At 47.8% G+C, this 21,838-nt stretch overlaps 1 protein-coding gene across 1 annotated transcript in view; it reads left to right on the top strand.

Moving 5' to 3' along the window:
- The window catches only part of MRPS6 (mitochondrial ribosomal protein S6), a 44,174-nt gene extending 22,689 nt beyond the window's left edge, over window positions 1–21,485 (top strand). Inside the window, exons 2-3 of the mRNA XM_058821967.1 lie at window positions 8,184–8,323; window positions 20,865–21,485. Of these exons, the coding sequence (XP_058677950.1) occupies window positions 8,184–8,323; window positions 20,865–21,048 (324 nt within the window). The 3' untranslated portion in view covers window positions 21,049–21,485. The remainder of the gene's footprint in view (window positions 1–8,183; window positions 8,324–20,864) is intronic.
- The last annotated feature ends 353 nt before the right edge of the window (window positions 21,486–21,838 follow it).

Below are 21,838 nucleotides of genomic sequence, written 5' to 3'. Positions count from 1 at the left end.
GGACTCAGGGATTTGCTCTTTGGGTGTTTTGGGCTTTATTTTTGAGGTGTTGGTGGAGTGATAGAAGATAATTGAGTTTATGATGTCTCCAACCCTTTGTCAGCAGTGATTTTTAATATTTACCCGACTCCTGTTGTGAGATGGTTTTGTGTATCCTAGGATTTATCCGGGATAAATTCCGGATTTGAGCAAGGGATTGGCAAGATTCCCTCTTCACTTGGTGAAAACATTGTGACTTCCACCTTAAACCTTCTTCTGCTCCAGAGCCAAGGATCCTTGTGTTCTGCAAAAGCAGGAGAATTTCAAAATTACAGCTGTGGTCCTCAAAAAGTGCTGGTGGAGGGTTTTTACTCACCATCTTCAGCTTTGTCTTCGTCCTGGGGCAGCAGTGAGGATGTGCAGGGTGGGTGGAAGAGCTGCATGTCCAGAGCCAGCTCTGATCCCTGAAAATGTCTCTCCTGGAAGGGACAGATGGCTTAGACCAGTCTGGGTGGGACAACAGGCCCCTGGCAGCTGGGCTGGATGGGGAATTGTGTGTGCAGCAGGAGCAGGGCAGGGATTGTCCCTCTGTGCTGGGAGACCCCGAGGGCTGGGCCCAGTTCTGCTCCTGCAGGAGAGCCCTGGAGGGGCTGGAGCGTGTCCAGGGCAGGGAACGGAGCTGGGCAGGGGCTGCAGAATCCCTGAGGAGCTGGAAGGGGCTGCAGAATCCCTGAGGAGCTGGGAAGGGGCTGCAGAATCCCTGAGGAGCTGGGAAGGGGCTGCAGAATCCCTGAGGAGCTGGAAGGGGCTGCAGAATCCCTGAGGGAGCTGGGAAGGGGCTGCAGAATCCCTGAGGAGCTGGAAGGGGCTGCAGAATCCCTGAGGAGCTGGGAAGGGGCTGCAGAATCCCTGAGGAGCTGGAAGGGGCTGCAGAATCCCTGAGGAGCTGGAAGGGGCTGCAGAATCCCTGAGGAGCTGGAAGGGGCTGCAGAATCCCTGAGGAGCTGGAAGGGGCTGCAGAATCCCTGAGGAGCTGGAAGGGGCTGGGGCTGGAGCAAAGGAGGCTCAGGGGCCCTCGTGGCTCTGCACAAGTCCCTGCCAGGAGGGCACAGCCGGGGGGGTCGGGCTCTGCTCCAGGGAACAGGGACAGGAGCAGAGGGAGCGGCCTCAGGCTGGGCCAGGGCAGGCTCAGCTGGGACAGCAGCAGCAATTTGCCCATGGAAAGGGAGCTCAGGCCTTGGCAGGGGCTGCCCAGGGAGCTTTGCAGTGCCCATCCCTGCAGGTGTGCCCTGGAGGTGGCACTGAGTGCTCTGGGCTGGGCACAAGGTGCCCACGGGGCACAGCTGGCACTCCATGGGCTTGGAAATCTTTTCCAAACCCAGGGGTCTGGGGATTCTCTAATTCTGGGAAATTGGCTAATTTCCTTCCAGAGCTGGGACAGGGACCCCAGCTGACCATGGGGACATCCCAGCCCCTGTGCTGCTGTGCCCAGTCTGTAAAACTGGGGAACAATGAGGAAGAAGGGGGCATATTCCCTCCATGTCTTTTTTCCTTTGCATTTCATTATTTTTCACGTACAAAGTAAATTGGTGAAATATATTCACATCAGAAAGTCATGGCAGAAACACAGCTTGGAGCTCCTGGGGAGCTTTTTCTCAGCAACTTCCTGATAAGGACAATTTTGCAGTGTTACCTTGAAGCCCTTATTAGAATGTGTTGAGGTTGGAAGAAGAGTTGAATTTTCTGGAGTTTCAGGGAAGGTGTTTAATTAATTCTGAGGTTTAACTGATTCTGAATTGATTCTGCCTGGAAAGTTGAGGACTCTCCATCCCTGGCAGTGCCCAAGGCCAGGTTGGACAGGGCTTGGAGCAGCCTGGGACAGTGGAAGGTGTCCCTGCCATGGCACTGGATGATCCCTAAATCCCTTCCAACCCTTCTGTGACATTGTGGCCAATTCTTACTTTAACTGTTTCCAGTAATAAATCATTGAAATCACCCTAAATCATGGAGGATTTGCTTGCTGTTTATTTCAGATTTTAAAGGCGCATTTTAGGCTTCATCTTAGAAATTCTCAAGGCTTTCGGCTCTCTAAAATGAATTAAATTCAGTGTTGGGATTGATGTTGTAATTTAACTATGGGTTGGTATTTATAGAATACTTGTATTCCTTAGATTTTAGTTTAATTTCTTCTATAATCTCCTTTGATCTTAAAAGATTTGTTAAAAATTTTAAAAAATCCCTCATATAATTTCAATTCTTTGAAGAAGAAAGGTGGATTTGGGAACAGAAGAGTTCAGGCATCACTTTGAGTTTAAATGTTGCTGCTTCCTCTGCATCCAGGCCCGTGGGCTTTGTGTTCATATCTGGTTCTTTGCCTTACCCACCACCCAATGCTAACTCAAATCTGGTTTGAGGATGGGGTGCTCATTTTAATTCAGAAGTAATTTTGATCACTTCCCCCAAGTTATTTTTGGTGATGTGCCTGCTGTAACTTCCTGTGTGCCATTTCTGGAATGGTCTCTCCTTCTCCTGTGGTCACTCAGTGTGGGCTGGGAACATGGCAGTGCTGGCATGGTCAGGAGCACCTGGGCTTTCCCATTTGTCCTTTTTCTGTCTTGGGGAAATGGTTCTGTTGTAGATACAGGAACCTCTGTCTCTGCATCCTGCTGGCCCTAAAATCATCCAGGGGCTCCACAAAAGGTGTGGGAATGTTGGGATGAGTCCAGAGGGGCTGGAGCCAGGCTGGGAGAGCTGGGGGTGCTCACCTGGAGAGGAGAAGCTGCAGGGAGAGCTCAGAGCCCCTGGCAGGGCCTGCAGGGGCTCCAGCAGAGCTGCAGAGGGACTGGGGACAAGGCCTGCAGGGACAGCACCCAGGGAATGGCTGCCAGTGCCAGAGGGCAGGGCTGGGTGGGATCCTGGCCATGAGGAATTGTTCCCTGGCAGGGTGGGCAGGGCCTGGCACAGGGTGCCCAGAGCAGCTGGGGCTGCCCCTGCATCCCTGGCAGTGCCCAAGGCCAGGCTGGACACTGGGGACAGTGGGAGGTGACCCTGCCATGGCAGGGGTGGCACTGGGTGGGATTTGGGGTCCCTCCATCCCAATCCAATCTGGGATCCCTCCCCACCCCTGAACTTCCAGGCAGGTTTGGAGGTTTTCCCCATTCCCACTGCTCCATTTCCAGCTCCAGCCCAGCCCATTTCCCCAGGGGTTCAGCCCGGCTCCCACATCTGCTGTTTCTTTGGAATGCAGCATTTATCTGGATTTTCACCTTTCCTGGCTGCCCTGAGTGGTTGTTCCCAACCTGGGGTTGCTGCTCTGGGTTGTTGATGCCTTTACAGTATTTGGAGAGTATTTAATCATTTTCACTAATATTTTCTAATGTTTTATTAAGTAGTAAATGACACCAAATAAATGGTTTTCCCCCTTAGTTTTACTGCTTGGAATTGCAGCTTCCTTCTAAACATGAATTTTGCCTTCTTTGATTTCCACCTCAGTAAATAATCCCTGACCAACCTTTTGTAACTGCTGAGCAACCAAAAAAAGACATAATTTTATCCTGCTGTTACTACATTGAAGGGATAATCAAGTAATTAGGATGGAGTTATTCCTGTTTATAACTTGGGATGTGCCCACTGACTTTAAATGCTTCCTGTTGGCCAGAAGAACTTGAGAACTGTCCTAGCCCTAAAGCTGCTGAGGATTTGGTGTTTGCTTCCATTTCTCCCTCCAAAGACTCTCCTTGGAGGAGGTTTTGGTGGTTGACAAAACTTTTTTGTAGCCAGTGCTGGATTTTCTATCCCTTGGACTGTTCTGGGGGAAATGAGATGGAAAAAGGAGCAGTGGAGCTAAGTCCTTTTATACAGCTCTGCTTCCGGGCAGGTGGCTCCTCGTATTTTAGGAGGCATCAGCATTCCAAAGGCTTCATTTCCACGTTTGGTTTGTCTCCAGGCTGCTCTCTGAGCTTCATGGCTGATGGTCATGCCTGAAGCCACTTTGCCACCAGAGAATTCCCTTTTTTTTCCCCAGTTCCATTTCATATATATCTTTCCTGCTTGCCAGGTGAGTCCTGTGGGACTGACAGAACCCATGGGAGCATTTTTGTTCCCTCTTATGCACAATGTCCCCTCAGGACGAGAAGTTTGGTGCTGCTTTGGTTCTTTTGGGGCATTTGTGGCTTTAATCCTGGGGGGAAGGGATGGGGCACCCCCAGGTGTGCATGGAACAGCTCCTGTTCTTGGGTGGGATTGTGCTGAGCTGACAGGCCTTGAGGAGAGAGGCCAGAATCACTGAATTGCTGAGGTTGGAGAAGACCTTTAAGAAGATGCAGTCCAACCATGGAGCAGCACCAGTGGTGTGCTCACCTTTAAACCAAATCCTCAGGGGCCACAACCCCACATTCCTGGGACACCTGCAGGGATGGACACTCCAAATCCCCTTGGGCAGCCCCTGCCAATGCCTGAGCTCCCTTTCCATGGGCAAATTGCTGCTGCTGTCCCAGCTGAGCCTGCCCTGGCCCAGCCTGAGGCCGCTCCCTCTGCTCCTGTCCCTGTTCCCTGGAGCAGAGCCCGACCCCCCCGGCTGTGCCCTCCTGGCAGGGACTTGTGCAGAGCCACGAGGGCCCCTGAGCCTCCTTTGCTCCAGCCCCAGCCCCTTCCAGCTCCTCAGGGATTCTGCAGCCCCTTCCAGCTCCTCAGGGATTCTGCAGCCCCTTCCAGCTCCTCAGGGATTCTGCAGCCCCTTCCAGCTCCTCAGGGATTCTGCAGCCCCTTCCAGCTCCTCAGGGATTCTGCAGCCCCTTCCCAGCTCCTCAGGGATTCTGCAGCCCCTTCCAGCTCCGTTCCCTGCCCTGGACACGCTCCAGCCCCTCCAGGGCTCTCCTGCAGGAGCAGAATTGGACACAGGTTTTGAGGTGGGGCCAACTAAGGTCAAAGTGCTCAGGCTGTCCCCTCACCTGTGGCTGGTGTGACACCTGGGGCTACGTTTGCCTTGATGGGACCTGTGGAGTTAACAGGTTTCTTCTGGGCAGCTCTGAAGCATGTGGGGGAAGAGGAGTGAGGAATTTGGATCTGTAGACAAAAATCCTTTGGTTCCTTCTTCCAGGAGCTCTCAGCCCTGCCTGGCCCCGTGTCTGTCCCTGTGGCTGTCCCTGTGTCTGTGTCTGTCCCTGTGTCTGTCCCTGTGTCTGTCCCTGTGTCTGTCCCTGCTGTCCCTGTGGCTGTCCCTGTGTGCAGAGCTCAGAGCAGGCCCAGGCTCTGCTCCAGGCCCAGCAATGGCCCCAGAGCCACGGGCAGGGCCTGAGCCCAGCAATTCCCCTCACAGGAGGCACAACTTCTGCCCTGGGCAGGGCCCGAGCTGGAGCAGAGCCCAGAGAGGGGCTGGAGTCTCCTCCTGGCACATTCCAGAGCCACCTGGGCCCTCCCTGTGCCCTCTGCTCTGGGTGACCCAGAGGTGGCTCCAGGTGAGCACTGTGGGCCCTTCCAGCCTGACCCTCCCAGGATTCTTCGCAGAATCACAGAATTCACAGAATTGGAAGAGATTTTCAAGACCATCGAGTCCAGCCCAGCCCCAACACCCCAACCAAACCCTGGCTCCCAGTGCCACATCCAGGCTTTGTTAAACACACCCAGGCATGGGGACTCCACCACTTCCCCGGGCAGCCATTCCAGAACTTTCTCACCCTTGCTGCAAAAACCTTTTCCCTGCTCTCCACCCTGCATTTCCCCTGGTGCAGCTTGGGACTGCACCTTCCCAGAGCAAGGTGACAACTTGTGAGCCACTGGTGTGGCCCCAGGTCCCTGCCAAGGCTGCCCAGGGGTGAGAGCAGTTGGGAATGGCTCTGCTTTGCCCTGGGGGCAGGAGGGGTGTCCAGAGCTGCAATTCCAAACCAGGCTGTCCTGCTCTTGAGAGCTCTTCCTCATCCCCTCTGCAGCAGCAGCTCCATTGGCTCCTCTGCCCTCCCCAGGGCTCTGGGACTGGAATTGGTGCTGGGCACTGGGACTGAAATTAGAGCTGGGCACTGGGACTGGAATTAGTGCTGGGCTGGGGGACTGGAATTAGAGCTGGGCTGTAGGACTGGAATTAGTGCTGGGCTGTGGGACTGGAATTAGAGCTGGGCTGTTCAGGAAAAAATGTTGTGGCTCCTGAGCTGGGAGCCAGGCAGGCCCCATTTCCTCTGTCCCCAAGAGGGCTGGCTCTGAGGCAAACCAGGGAACCTGTGTCTGTGGATCTCTTGGTTAGCAGAGTTCAGCTTATTTTTAGTTTGGGTGATGGCTTTAGGCAAGCCAGGGTAAACCATGGCAATTTTGGGAGAGGGAGAATGAGAGGGATTATAGTGACAAGCTTTCCAACCCAACAATTAGTTGATGTTTTCAGAGTATGGCCACAAGTGGGGAAGGCTGCAAATTTTACAATCCTGAATGTAGAAATCTGTGGCTTTCTTTTCTTGTTCTTTCTCTCTGGTTTTGTTTTTAAATACATGGGGCTCAAATCTTTGGCTTGGTTGTGTTCAGAAACTGCACCTCACGTTGGCCTTGCAGCACTCAGGGAATGTGCTGATCCCTGGGCATGTGGAAAAGAGACAAAAAACCTCTGTGCCACTGGGGGGTGAGGGATGGAGGGCAGGGAGCTTACCCAACAATATTTTATTGGATTTCATTGAAATCTGCATGAAGGTTAGAAGGGTTTGTCATTGCTCTCCACAGCTCCCTGAAATGAGGTTGTGGAAGGGCTGCCAGAGCTGCAGGAGCCCTTGGACACCCCTGCAGGGACAGAATGGGGTTGTTGGGGTGTGTGCAGGGCCAGGAGCTGGATCAGGGATCTCTGTGGGTCCCTTCCAGCCCAGGATATCCCATATAAGGATGTATATTATATATATAATTTTTATATAATGGTGCTGATTGCTGTCTCCATACCAAGCCATGGACTTGTTTTCCCCACACTGATCACTTGAAATATTAATGAACAACAACAGTGCAAGGACCCCAAATCTGTTCCCAATCCATCATTTTCCTTTGCTAGGAATATTGATTTGTGCAAGGCTCAGAGCAAGTGATTCCAGGTGAGTCAAATCCATGAACTCATCTTCTTTTTGCTGGGGCCTGACTTGGAAATGGCAGGAAACGTTCCTGGGGAATTGCCTGCTGTCACTAATATATTTTTTGAAAAATACTTTTGCTAAGATTTATTTTTCTTGAGAAGCTGGGAAGCTTTGGCTTCTCTATATTTTGTTACTTTAGAATGTGATTTAAAGAATTGTTTACTTAGTATGAGAATTGTTTTTACTTAATGAATAATCACAGGTGTAGCTGTGTCAAGACTTTAGTTAATCAAAATATTTTTATTATTCATTCTTTTCTTTCCTAGCTTTTTTAATGTTTCTTTGCTTTTTCTTTAGTATAGCTTTTGTATATCAATATAATATAATATAATATAATATAATATAATATAATATAATACAATATAATATAATATAATATAATATCATAGCATAGCATAGCATAGCATATTATTATATAATATATAATAGTGTATATATTGTATAAATACACTATATTAATATATAATATATAAATATTAATATATACCATATATAGAATATAGAATATATATTGTATAGAATACATTATATTATATTATATTATATTATGTTATGTTATTAATATATTTATATTAATATTAATATATTGATGGTAATATTAATGTATTATTGTCAATATTTGTATATATTAATATATATTATGTATTATATATAGTACATAATATATGATATATAATGTATAATATATATAATATTTATTGCAATAATATATATAATATTTATTGTATATTATATATAATATTAATATATACTATATATAATATAGTTTATATTTTATATATAATTATATTATTATATAATAATGTAATTATATATAATACAATATCATAAAAAATAAATCAGCCTTCTGAAACACAGTCAAGATTCTCATCTCTTCCCTGGAGACCCCCAAACATATAATAGAAAATGCTTCTTCCCTGCTCCTGGAGAGCCTCAAACACCACCACGGCCTGCTCCTGAAAATTCTGTCCTTCAATGCTTCCACTTTGTCCTCTTGGGGTGCAGCCCCTCCTCTCCAAGTGCTGAGCTGTGCAAGTGCAGCTGTCCTTCCCAGCACACAAACCACGCAGAGTTCCAGCAATTCCTGACTTTTCTCTCTCTCTTTTGCAGCCTGAGACAGCAGCCGTGCTCAAGCGCACCGTGGAGGCTCTGATGGAGAGAGGAGCCATCGTGAGGAGCCTGGAGAACCTGGGGGAGAGGTCCCTGCCCTACAAAATCACCAAGCACAAGGAGCGCCACAAGAGAGGGGGGTACGTGGTGACACCTGCTCCTTCGTCCTGTCACTGCTGCTCCTGGAGCAGGGTCACCAGGGACACCAGGACCAGCCCTTGGGGATGTTTGGGTTGCAGGTGGCACCTGGGGGGGCTCTCAGCAAGGAGCTGGGTGTGTTGTCTGTGTGTTCTGTGTGTTTTATTCTGAGTGCTGTCCGTTTTGTGGTGGTTTTCAGTGGTGTTTGCACTGCAGAACTTTCCCCAACATAAACAATATTATTATTTTTTAAATGACTATTTTTAGGCTGTTTTCTGATAAAGCTCAGCCTAATCTCCTAGCTGGCAGGATGGGATCCTTTCCTCCAATGTTAGTAATTAACATTAAAGTGCCCTGTAAGGCTTGGTTGTGTTCCTAAAACAGTTTTGGGGTTTGATGAAGTCCAGAATCATGGAATGGTTTGGGCTGGGAGGGATTTTAGGGGTCATCCAGTGCCACCCCTGCCATGGCAGGGACACCTCCCACTGTCCCCAGTGTCCAGCCTGGCCTTGGGCACTGCCAGGGGTGCAGGGGCAGCCCCAGCTGCTCTGGGCACCCTGTGCCAGGGCCTGCCCACCCTCAAAAGGGAGAATTTCTTCCCCATATCTCACCTAAATTCCTCCCATTTTAGTGGGAAGCCATTCCCTGGGTGCTGTCCCTGCAGGCCTTGTCCCCAGTCCCTCTGCAGCTCTGCTGGAGCCCCTTCAGGCCCTGCCAGGGGCTCTGAGCTCTCCCTGCAGCTTCTCCTCTCCAGGTGAGCACCCCCAGCCCCTCAGTTAAGGGTGTTTAGGGTAATCCTGTGTTTTATGGAAACACAATAAATGGGAATTACCCCACAGTGCAGAGGGAGGTGCTGCAGCTCCCATGCCGTGCCCAGGGTGGTTTTGCTCCTTGAGGCCACCTCTGAAATGGCTGCTGCCTCTCCAAGGCCTGGGAGATGTTGCTAAGCAACTGCTGGGGCTGCTTAATCCTAATAACAATTAACAATTAACAATTAACGAGCTGCTCCCGATCCTGCAGCATCCAACAGGAGCTTGGCCAGCCCTGCTCTTCCTTGGGGAAGCTCAGGGCACTCCAGAGCTGCAAAGTCCTCCTTGGATCAGCTCTCATGGGGTCACTCCTGGTTTCATTCCCTCTTCTGAGCACCTTGTGGTGCTCCTGCTACGTGGGAATGGTGAGAGGAGAAGGGGGGATCTCCAGCACACTCCTGTTCCATCAGCCTGGGGAAGAGGGACTTCAGGGAGGCCTCAGAGCCCTTCCAGAACCTTCAGGAACAATTTAAAAAGGAGGAAAGAGGATTTTCTGCAAGGACATGTAGTGACAGAGAGGGGGAATGGGTTCCCAGTGCCAGAGGGTGGGGTTGGATGGGGTTCTGGGGAGGATCCCTCCCTGTGGAGGTGATGAGGCCCTGGCACCGCTCCCCTGCAGAAATGGCTTCTCTTCATCTCTTCTCCAAAGTTCTGGAGATGTTCCTGTCTTCTGTTGAAGAACCCAAAACCTGGCCTGCAGAAGTGCTGCCACCCAAGCTATAAACGGTCATCCAACCTCTCCCAAAATCACTGGAATTTCATGCCTGTGCCTCAGCTCCCCCCTGGCACAAGGAGAGGGACAGCAGCTCCTTGTTCTGCCCTTGGAAAAGGCTTTCATGTTTATAAAATGCTTCTGCTCTGACAGCAGGATGAGGTCATCACTAATTCTGTCCTGAGACAGGAATTTCTCATCTCCCATGGGCTTGCAACAGGATTTCATCCTGCATTGCAAAACTGCCAGGGTCAAGGCATGGTTTGGAAAAACCCCACATGGAGCAGGAGAGCAAAACAGGCACGGGCACAATGGCAGTGCCTGAGGTGGAGCCAGGGATGGGTTGGGATGGGAGGGACCTCAAATCTCACCCAGTGCCACCCCTGCCATGGCAGGGACACCTCCCACTGTCCCAGTGTCCAGCCTGGCCTTGGGCACTGCCAGGGATGCAGGGGTGGAATTCCATCCCAGCCCTGCCCACCCTCACAGGGAGGAAATTGTTCCTAATATCTGATCTAAACCTGGAATTTTTCAGTGTGGAGCCATTCCCTGTGTGCTGTCCCTGCATCCCCTGGCAATTGTCTCTCTCCAGCTTTCCTGGGGCTCCTCCAGGCCCTGCAAGGCCACCCTGAGCTCAGCCCAAAGCTTCTCCTGTGCAGGTGAGCAATGCCAGCTGTGCCAGCCTTTCCTGCCAGCAGAGCTGCTCCATCCCTCTGCTCATCCTGGAGCCTCCTCTGGGCTCTGCAGCAGCTCCAGCTCCTCCCTGGCTGGGGCAGCTCTGCAGGTGGGAAATCACCTGAGGGGCACAATCCCAGCCCCAACCCCATCCCAGTCCCATTCCAGTTCCTATCCCAACCCCAGATTTAACCCCAATCCCATCCCCACCCAACCCCAATCCCTCTCCTGATCCCCACTGGCCTCAGGGGGCTCTGGGATGGAGCGGATCCATCTCTCCCCTCCCCAGCCCTCCCAAATCCTCCCAGAGAGCTTTGAGCAAACCCCTCCTGCCTGCAGAGCCCCCAGAGCAGGTGGATTTTATGTGCTGAGTAAAACAAGGCTTTAGTAACCAACCATTGCAACCTTCAGGCAGGAAACCTCAGATCAAAGCCTCCTCCTCCTCCTCCTCCTCCCAGGTCAGATGTCCCCAGATATTTCTCAGTCCCTGTTCCTGCCCTCCCTGGCTGTGGCAGGATCCAGATCTCTGCTTTGCTGCAGGACAAGGTTTGGGTGCCTCTCTTTGGGATCTCCCATGCAGAGCTGGCACTGGCAGCACTGGGAATTCCTTGGGATTGCATTCCTGGAGATTTTCCTGTGGAATTTTGCAGCTCCGTGGACAGGCAGGGTGGGTTCCTGCTGGACCATGCAGTGTTTTATACTGGAAAAGAAAACATTCAGGAAATCAAACATTATCCATCAATAGGAAGTGATAAATCAGTTTTGGAGCCACCTTATAAAATCAGCCAGTTCTACTTTACAGCAGCTGTAAAAATATATATATTTTGTTTTCAATAGGACAAAATTAAAAAGAAAATAAACAACTTTTCCAGACACCTCCCTCCCTAAGCTCCTGGACTTTCCATAAAATCCTGGAATTTTTTCTCCTCCCCAGCCAATTTCTAATTCTCCTGTGTCCCTTCTGGAGCAGGTTGGTGTGGAGTGGGACATTGGATAATCCAGAATATTCCAATTTTCCTTAGTCTTGGTTTATTCTGAATTATCTTAAGAGGCTTCTGTGAGAATTCTCATGAGTGTCTGGGGGAGCATCTTGAATCTTCCAAAGCTTTTAATTTTTTGCTTGTTTTAGGTTTTTAATATTTTTAAGTTTGTTTTTTTTTTTTAATTTTCCTGACTCCTATTTAACTGATTTATTTTAACTGATTTATTTAACTGATTTATTTTAACTGATTTATTTAACTGATTTATTTTTCTCTAGCATGTAGTTAGTTGGAGATTTATTTTCCTATAGTATGTTTGAGATTTGGGATGGACACTCAATCCATTATTTCCTTGGACCTCCTGGCTGGTTAATTATATGCAAATGAATTTAATATAATGATATAAAAATGAATGGAATGGGGCTTGGGCTCAGCTGGGTTGCTGGAAGCTTCCCTGCCCGTGGAATGATCTTTAATTCCCTCCAACCCAAACCATTCCCTGATTTTTTCCCTGCAAATCTTGTGCAGGTTTTGGTGGGGATTTAAGAGATAGGGAAAGAGCTGAAGTAGAAAATACAAATTGATAAATCAGCAGGAGGGATGGTTGGTCCTTAAAAAAAGGGGTTTTTTTCCCTGAACTCTGGAGTGCTCCAGCACCATCTGGGATTTTGGGGATATAAAGGCTTGTTACAAACTGAACAATATCCAGGAGACTTCCCAGAGAAAAGGAATTTTCTGGCAATTGCTGTGTAAAGCAGATTTCTCCAAGCCTGCCCAGGGGGACTGTGGCCCTGAGCTGTCACTGGCAGGAGCAGTGACTCTCCTGAAGCCCCCAGATCCTACAAACAACGGGATTATCCTACAAACAGTGGGATCATCCTACAAACAATGGGGTTATTCCCTCTCAGGAGATCCTGCTCATTGAGGATGAGGTGTTAAAATTTAGGTTTTTCTCTGAAATGCATCTCTTTGGGCATCCTCCTCCTTTCATTTTATTTATTTTTTGGGAGATCTAATATTGACAGTTTTTGCCTGTAGCTCATTATGAAAATTTGGTCATTTTGAAATTATGAAATGAGTTTTGGGAATTGTGTGGATTCATTAAAGAGTCAAACTTTTCAATCCCTGATTTACTGATCTTTAAACTGAATTAGCCACTCATTCACATTCATTGTATTCATGGTGGAACATGAATATTTTGGTTTTTAAGTATTTCAGAGGATGGTTTGATATTGTAACAACTCAGCTGGTGGCTGGATAAAATGTGCCAAGGACCAGGTTCTAGGTATGGAAATTTAGGTGAGACTTTGAGCCTGCCTTGCCCAGAATGTGAAAAACCAGGGCAAGAATGTATTTCAATAAAGATTCCCAACCTTTCTCTCCTGCTGGCCCACAGATTTGTGCCAAACATTTCTTTTACTCATCACTCCTTGTTATTAACGAGCTGCATTTTAATTGCTTTTAAGGTGCTTGGTGGTTTTATTTGTCCCAGAGGTGTTTCTGGCTGGCACAAACAAAACCCAACTGATTTAAATGAGGTGAGTGGCAGGTTTTGAATGGAAGGAATGCTGAAGGCAGGCTCTGTTTGCTGTTTGAGATGCTCCAGGAGCTCTGAATCCCTCTGAGCACAGCAGAGCAGATTCCAACAGGTTGTAAAGCGATAGTAGCGCACTGGGGGTGGCACTTTGTGGTTCTGTGTTTGCTCTGGCCCTGCCCCAACCCCACCCTGGTGCCTCTCCATGGGCTGGGGGGGTTTGACTTTGGACAGGATCCAAAGGCAGCTCCAGAACAAGCAGGAAAAACCAAAACAGATCCACACGTTCCTCTGGGCAGGTGGTGGCTCCAAGGATCTGCAGGTGTGTGTGGGGGACTGAGGTGGAATTTGGAATACTGGGCTTGGAATTTCAGAGTTTTTGGTGGTTTTTAGCCCCACTTCAGTGTTTCCATTCTTAGCTCTGGAGCAAAGTGATGCAGCTCAGCCTGCTCAGGGTTTGGGGCCTGATGGAGCACCAGGGCCTTCCCTTCTCCTTGGTTTTGGGATGTGTGGGATTCCCTGTGTTCCATCTGCCTGGGACACAGGAATGTTTCACACCTTTCTCACCACATGTTCATCATTTCATTCACTTTATTTTATTGAGTTGCACATTTATTTCTGTGGCAGTGCCCAAGGCCAGGTTGGAGCAGCCTGGCACAGTGCAAGGTGTCCCTGCCATGGCAGAGGTGGCACTGCATGGGTTTCAATTCCCTTCCAACCCAACCATCCCATGACTTATGACTTCTCCAGCAAAACTCTGATTATTCATAACAATTCCCATGTTCTATTTGCCAGTTTTTCATTGCCTTGTTGTTTCTTTTTTTCCTTGCTTTCAAATTTCAGTTTGAAAAGATGGCAATTTTCTTTTGTTATTTGCTTGCTTTGCCTCTTCATCTTTTTGTTTTGCTCTTCACTCACAGTTGTCTCCTCAGCCCCCATGCTCTCTGAAATAGCAAACCCAGGGCTTGGCTTTGTTCTTGCTGAGCTGCATTTTGGGAACTGAGCAGGAATTGTCACCCAGGAATTGCATTTTGGGAATTGAGCAGGAATTGTCACCCAGGAATTGCATTTTGGGGAGCTGATCAGGAATTATCATCCAGGAATTACATTTTGGGGAGTTTATTAGGAATCATCATCCAGGAATTTCTGAGTTGATCAGGAATTCTCAGCCAGGAATTGCATTCTGGAGAGTTTATCAGAAATTGCATTTGGGGAGTTGATCAGGAATTATCATCCAAAAATTGCATTTTGTGGAGCTGATCGGGAATTCTCATCCTGGAATTGCATTTTGGGCAGTTGATCAGAAATTCTCATCCAGTTTGGGGTGTTCATCAGGAATTATCACCCAAAAATAGCATTTGGGGAGTTTATCAGGAATTATCACCCAGGAGTTATATTTTGGGAGAGTTTATCAAGAATTACTACCCAGGAATTGCATTTGTGGAGTTCATCAGGAATTACCATGCAGGAATTACATTTTGGGGAGTTGATCAGGAATTGTGATCCAGTCTGGGAAGTTTAACAGGAATTATCACCCAGGAATTACATTTTGGGAGTTGATCAGGAATCCTCACCCAGGAGTTGCATTTTGGGGAGTTGATCAGGAATTTTTTTTTACTGCTGTGGAAACATTTCCATATAAATTTTCTTACATGTTCAGGCTTTGCCTCTCCCCACAGAGCAGCTGAGCTTTGGAAGTTGCACAATTCCTTTCTAAACCTCCCGCTTGTGGCAGGATGAAATTTTCCACGCTGATGGAGAGGTTGAAGTGCCCTCTGATCATCCCCACCACCTGGGCGCAATGTGATTGCCTTGATTTGTGAGAGTGAAATAATGGTAAATAATGGTTACCTGTCAGAAATGTTCTCTGGAGCGTTCACAGGTTTGAACAGCCCTCTCCCCACCCTTTGTTGAACCCAAATTATGCAGAGTTCATGTTTTTTCTTTATTCCCCAAACGTGTTTGGCCTCGCTCAAGTCGAGCCTCTTGATGCCTTTCATGGCTCTTGAAGACCAAAGAGGGCAAAACAAAAACACATGAAAGGAGCTTAATTAATCTTAAAAAGGAACTTTTTTCCTTACTTAACCCCCCTCAAAATAAATTTAAATGCCCAACCCAACTTTTTGTTGCTGTTTGGATTTTAGAACATCTTGAGCTGTTTGGGCAAAAAAAGTGTCCTGGCTGTGCAGTGCACTTGGATGAGAACAAAGGCAGCTGGAATGTTTGTGGGTTTAGGCACATTTGGAGTATTTTCTGCTCAGCTGATTGTCTTCTTCCACTAGATGGGGCTTTCTTCATTGATGAGTTGAACCATTACTTTTGCCCATGTAAATATGGGATCAAAGCCCTGCAATGTTTGGGATGTTTTCTCCTTTCCACCTGAGCTGTGGAAGTGCCCTTTGGAATTTTGGTGCTTTTTAGAGGCCCTGAGCAGAGCTGGTGATGTGAGGGCACCAGAATCCCCCAAATCCTGTGGCACCCTTGTGAAAGCTCTTTATTGAGTGTGGTGGCCACTGGGCTTGGTGGGGTGGCAACCAGCCACCATCTGAGGGGGCTGACTTTCATTTTAATTTATTTTGTTCTTAATGATCTTTGAATTAATGAAACATCTTCCCATGAGTCAATCAGCTGAGCACCAGGTGCCTGTGGATGGAATTTGGGAAGTGCCTTTCCTGGGGCTGTGGGTGTATCTCCCCCAAGCTCCCTCTGGATCATTCCCATCATTGCTGTGGCTCAGTTTTGGTCATTAAAGTCCAGCTTTTGGGTTGGATCTGGTCCTTGCCAGACTTTCAAGGAATTTCCACTGCCATATTTGTAAAAGCTAAAGGCAGCACTTGTCCTGGTCCTGCTGACAATCCGTGAGCTTGCCCTGCTGAGGAGGGACAAAGCAAATTCCCCCATTTCCATGGTCCTAAAAATGAACATTCAGGTAGCAAAAATTAAAAAAAAAATTATTTTTGTGGAATTACCTTAATGAGGACAACGTGGAGCTCCTCCTGCTCCTGCTGTGGTTTCCTCCAGGTGTTTTTTGCTCCTTTCACCTCTGCTCTTCCTCAGAACATTTTTTTTTCCTTTGGATCTTCCACCATCTCACAAGGGAGACATTTTGGGGCCAAAACCTTGGGACCCCACAGCCTCTTCCAAGGCCACCACATCTGCACTGCTCCCCTTGGCCCAGAGTTGCATTCCAGGAGGATTTCAAAGGGAATTTTCTTCCAGGATCCTTGAAGTCCTACCCTGGCCACCTGAAAGCAACAGATTTGAGCATCCTTAGGACTCAAGGTTCAAACAATTTCTGGCTTGAATTTGGTAAATTTGAGAAATGAAACCCGGCTCTTTTTTTGGTCCTCTTTTTTTTTTATTTCCCTCATATGCAAAGGCACATCCTCCTTTATTCGAGACCATCTTACATTTTAATTTTTTTTGGAGTTAATGCATTGTTTTAATGTGTTCCAGTCTGCTCCCCTGCATTTAAATCATCCTTGTGTTTGCAGTCAAGCAGGAGGACGAAAATAACTGTGGGCTCATGGTGAATCAGTGGAATTTTCCTGCATTTCTCCCCTGGTGACTCCTGGAGAGCACAAATGCTTTTTGCATTTCTCCTTGCAAGAACGAGGTGCTTTCCCTGCTGCATTCCTGTATTTTTCCCTGGCTTTGTCTCGCTGGGATTTGGGGTTGTTTACTGCACAAACAGCAGAGTGTGGGGTCACAGATCACTGCCTGCAACGAAGCTTTGAGGCTTTCAAACCCCCCTGGCCTCCTGGCAGCTGATTTCAGTGTGCAGGTCTGAGGGGAAGGGGCTCAGATCTCCTCAGGGATGTCATTGTCCATTGTGCTGCTCATTGTTTTTCCAGCCCTTCTTTCTTTCCTGAAGAAATCCAATTTTTTTTTTTAAATTTTTTTTTTTTTTTTTACACTGCTTCTCTCTCCCTTGCCTCTCTCTCCCTTTGTTTTGTCGTGGCACAGGGAGGCAATCTTGCTCACGTTGGAGAGAGGTGGTTGTTTTTGAAACCCCACGTTTTTCCCAGCGCCTGCAATTCTGATAAAATACCTTTTCCTGAGAGGAGTCAGAAAGATCTGCTGGAACAGCTCATCCTCCCTTCCCCCCCTGCTCTCCTTGGCTTATCAACAGTGCGTCAGTGGAAATTTCCACCCTTTGCTAATGGCAGAGAAAGCACAAAGTTGCAAAGCAGCCTTTGGAAAGGGGAAAAAAAAAACCAAAAAACCCAACAAAACAAACCAAAAAACAACCCTCTCGCCGTTTTAGGAGCACAATGAAAAGCAGCAGATGAGAGCTGGGCAGAAATGGAATGAATTCAGGAAGCAGGGCGGGGATGGCAGTGGGATCAGGGAGAGGGGCAGGAATCTCCAGCTGGAATTCTGGAGGTGAGAGGATCTGGGAGGCTGCAGAGCTCAGGTGGCATCTGCTGGATTCACCGGTGGTTTTACCAGAGGATCAGTCCCACATTCCCAGATTTCAGGGGGTGCATCCTCGGGTCCTGCTGGGCTGCACGTCCACACCATTGGCCAGGCTGGGAAATGGTTCCTGTCCCTGAACTCCATCTCTGCCCTCTGGAGCCCCCAGAGCAGTGGGCAGCCGAGCTCCCAAAAGCCAAATGTTGTTGCTGTGGGGCTTTGTGAGGAGGAGGAGGAGGAGGGAGCCCAGCAGAATTCCCCCAAATCCCTGGGACCATCCTGGGGCAATTCCTGCAGCTCAGGCGCCTGCAATGCTGGGCTGGGTGGGCTGGCACTGCTGCCCTGGCTCCAGGGACACCCAGCCAGTGCTGGGCTCCTCTCCCACCTCAGGATTTGGGGTTTCAGTGGGTTTTCACCATCCTACCCCTCCCACGGAGAATTCTGGACTTTCTGGGCAGGGTTTGGGGATGAGCTGGGGCTGTGACGTGGCTGCTCTGTGAGATCAGGGTGGTGGCTGAGGGAAAGTGTTCTCCCCATGTTTTCCAGGGGTGGATTCTGCAATCCTGAGCCACTCCTGGCCCCATGGGGCTCCTGGGGTGCAATATTTGGGATGTGATGCAAAAAACTGACCCCAGTGCAGCCTGAAGGGCACGAGCAGGGTTTGTTCACAGCCCCACCTCCTTCAGATTCCCAATTTCCTTCTGGTCCTGGGGATTTCCCCTCCAGGATCACCTTTGGGAACATGGGATGCTCTTGCTGGAGCTGACTTAGGAAAAACCCAAAATTCTTGCAGAGCAAAGTCCTCTGTGTCAGGGGCAGTTTTGGGATGAAATTGGGGTGTCTGGTCCTGCTTGGACAACGTGTCTTCATTTAGAGGTGTCACTTTTGGGTTGTGAGGTGCTTCATGGGGGCGTGGGCTGGGAGAATTGGGGGATTCTGGAATGGTTTGGGTTGGAATGGACCTCAAAACCCATCCATGGAATGGTTTGGGTTGGAATGGACCTCAAATCCCATCCATGGAATGGTTTGGGTTGGAATGGACCTCAAATCCCACCCATGGAATGGTGTGGGCAGGGAAGGGACCTCAAATCCCACCCATGGAATGGTTTGGGTTGGAATGGACCTCAAAACCCATCCATGGAATGGTTTGGGTTGGAAGGGACCTCAAAACCCACCCATGGAATGGTTTGGGTTGGAATGGACCTCAAAACCCATCCATGGAATGGTTTGGGTTGGAAGGGGCCTCAAAACCCATCCATGGAATGGTTTGGGTTGAAATGGACCTCAAATCCCATCCATGGAATGGTTTGGGTTGGAATGGACCTCAAAACCCACCCATGGAATGGTTTGGGTTGGAAGGGGCCTCAAAACCCATCCATATTCTGTCTCTAACTTATTCAAAAGTCCTTCAAAAATCCCCATAAATCTCCTTGGGTCAGCAGGGCTGGACAGAGCTCCAGGAGTGTTGGGACAACATTCCCAGGGAACAACTGGGAATTTGGGGGGTCTGGATGATCCTGTGGGACATCTTCCAGCTCAGGATATTACATGATTCCACCAGAGTTCAATTGAACTTCTCATCATTGAAATCAAGCTAGCCCTGAGCTTTTATTTCAAGCACCCCAGGTACCAAAATGTGAGAAAAAACTTGGGAAATCCCATTTAAAAAAACCCCACAGGAACAGAAAAAAACTTGGGAATTCCCATTTAAAAAAAACCCACAGGAGCAGAAAAACTTAGGAATCCTCATAAAAAACAAAAAAAAAAAAAAAAAAAAAACAAAACCTAAACACCAAAAAACTCCACAGGAGCAGGAAAAAATTAGGAATTCTCATTTAAGAAACCCCCCAGAAGAATTCCTTGAATTGCAGCCCAGGTATTTTGCTGGATTTTGTCCCAGCCCAGGTATTTTGGTTAATTTGGTCCCAGTCCAGGTATTTTGGTTAATTTTGTCCAGCCCAGGTATTTTGGTGGATTTGGCCCAGGGATTTTGGTAGATTTTATTCCAGCGCAGTATTTTGTTGGATTTGGCCCAGGTATTTTGGCTGATTTTGTTCCAGCCCAGGTAATTTGGTAGATTTTGTCCAGCCCAGGAATTTTGGTGGATTTGACACAGGTATTTTGGTGGATTTTGTCCTAGCCCAGGTATTTTGGTTGATTTGGTTCTAGCTCAGGTGTTTTGGTGGATTTGGCCCAGGTATTTTGGTTAATTTTATTCCAGCACAGTATTTAGGTGGATTTGGCCCAGGTATTTTGGTTAATTTTATTCCAGCCCAGGTATTTTGGTTAATTTTATCCCAGCCCAGGTATTTTAGTGGATTTGGCCCAGGGATTTTGGTAGATTTTGTCCCAGCCCAGGTATTTTGGTGGATTTGTCCCAGCCCAGGTATTTTAGTGGATTTGGCCCAGGGATTTTGGTAGATTTTGTCCCAGCCCAGGAATTTTGGTGGGTTTGTCCCAGCCCAGGAATTTTGGTTAATTTTGTCCCAGCCCAGGTATTTTGGTGGGTTTGTCCCAGCCCAGGTATTTTGGTAGATTTTGTTCCAGCCCAGGAATTTTGGTGGATTTGTCCCAGCCCAGGTATTTTAGTGGATTTGGCCCAGGTATTTTGGTGGGTTTGTCCCAGCCCAGGTATTTTGGCTGATTTTGTCCCAGCCCAGGAATTTTGGTGGGTTTGTCCCAGCCCAGGTATTTTGGCTGATTTTGTTCCAGCCCAGGAATTTTGGTGGATTTGTCCCAGCCCAGGTATTTTAGTGGATTTGGCCCAGGGATTTTGGTGGGGTTTGTCCCAGCCCAGGTATTTTGGCTGATTTTGTTCCAGCCCAGGTATTTTGGTGGATTTGTCCCAGCCCAGGTATTTTAGTGGATTTGGCCCAGGGATTTTGGTAGATTTTGTCCCAGCCCAGGAATTTTGGTGGGTTTGTCCCAGCCCAGGAATTTTGGTTAATTTTGTCCCAGCCCAGGTATTTTGGTGGGTTTGTCCCAGCCCAGGTATTTTGGTAGATTTTGTTCCAGCCCAGGAATTTTGGTGGATTTGTCCCAGCCCAGGTATTTTAGTGGATTTGGCCCAGGGATTTTGGTGGGGTTTGTCCCAGCCCAGGTATTTTGGCTGATTTTGTTCCAGCCCAGGTATTTTGGTGGGTTTGTCCCAGCCCAGGTATTTTGGTAGATTTTGTTCCAGCCCAGGAATTTTGGTGGATTTGTCCCAGCCCAGGTATTTTAGTGGATTTGGCCCAGGTATTTTGGTGGGTTTGTCCCAGCCCAGGTATTTTGGCTGATTTTGTTCCAGCCCAGGTATTTTGGTGGATTTGGCCCAGCTCAGGTATGTTGGTGGGGTTTGTCCCATCCCGGTATTTTGGTTAATTTTGTCCCATCCCAGTGTTTTGGCTGACTGATTTGCTGTGCTTCTCCTTGCAGGTATTTCCTGATCGACCTGGAGGCTCCCCCTTCCCTGGTGTCCCCCATGATGGATCACCTGGGGCGGGACATCGATGTCATCAGAAGAGCTTTCATCAAACGCCCCCTGGCCAAGGCAGAGGAGTGCAGTGGCGTCCTCCCAGTCAGCCCTGAGCACAAACTCCTCTCTGCCAAGAAAAACTGAAAATCCCAGCTGTTTGAAACCTTTTTTAAACCCATTTTTTATTGCTGCTGTGGAAAAGATTTGTGATAACTCCATCACAAAAAAAAAAAAAAAAAAACAATCACTTTTGGCCATGGGATGTGTGTGGTCTGTCACAGGATCTTCATTGCTGTAACAATTGAGGTTTCTTTTTGTTTAGAATAATTGGAATAGTTTTAATCTGGGTGCTTATCTTGCTGTTTGACAACTCTGCAAATTGATTTGCTTTTCTCTCGGAGCATTACATTGATAATGGAGATTTCTGCAGCAGCAGGATGCTATAAATAGCATTTTTTCCAGAGATTACTCCAGAATATGGAGATTTACATGAGAGATTAAGAAGTCTGCAGTGGAAATATAGAAATCTAGGATGTGATTTGGTGGGGGTTTATTTCGGAGGAAATAAAAGGCAATAAAAGTGTGGTTAAAAGTAAAACCTGACTTTTTTTTTTTTAAATAAATATAAAAAAAATCCCAAAACTTTCACTGCCAAAAGCCACCTCATGGTCCTCAAGGTAAACAATGTTCAAAGCACGGGTAAAAATTCCTTTTTAGGTAGGGCCAGAAAATTCAAGGTGGGAATTAGAGACTCCCCAAGCTTTTGTAGGAGCAGGAGAATCAAAGATGCTTCATTTTGCCATCAAGTGCACATTTCAAACTGGGAAAAAACATCAGAATAAAGAGTTCATGTGTCTTTTCTGCCTTTCTTTTGTTGAAAACAGGAGGAAAATCTGTGGGTTTTTTTATATATATAAAGACCTCGTGCTCTCTG

The sequence above is a fragment of the Ammospiza caudacuta genome, chromosome 2, assembly GCF_027887145.1.
Source record: "Ammospiza caudacuta isolate bAmmCau1 chromosome 2, bAmmCau1.pri, whole genome shotgun sequence".
Taxonomy (NCBI): Eukaryota; Metazoa; Chordata; class Aves; order Passeriformes; family Passerellidae; genus Ammospiza; species Ammospiza caudacuta.
Note: the sequence above shows the minus strand (reverse complement) of the source record. Positions and strands in the feature narration are given on the sequence as shown.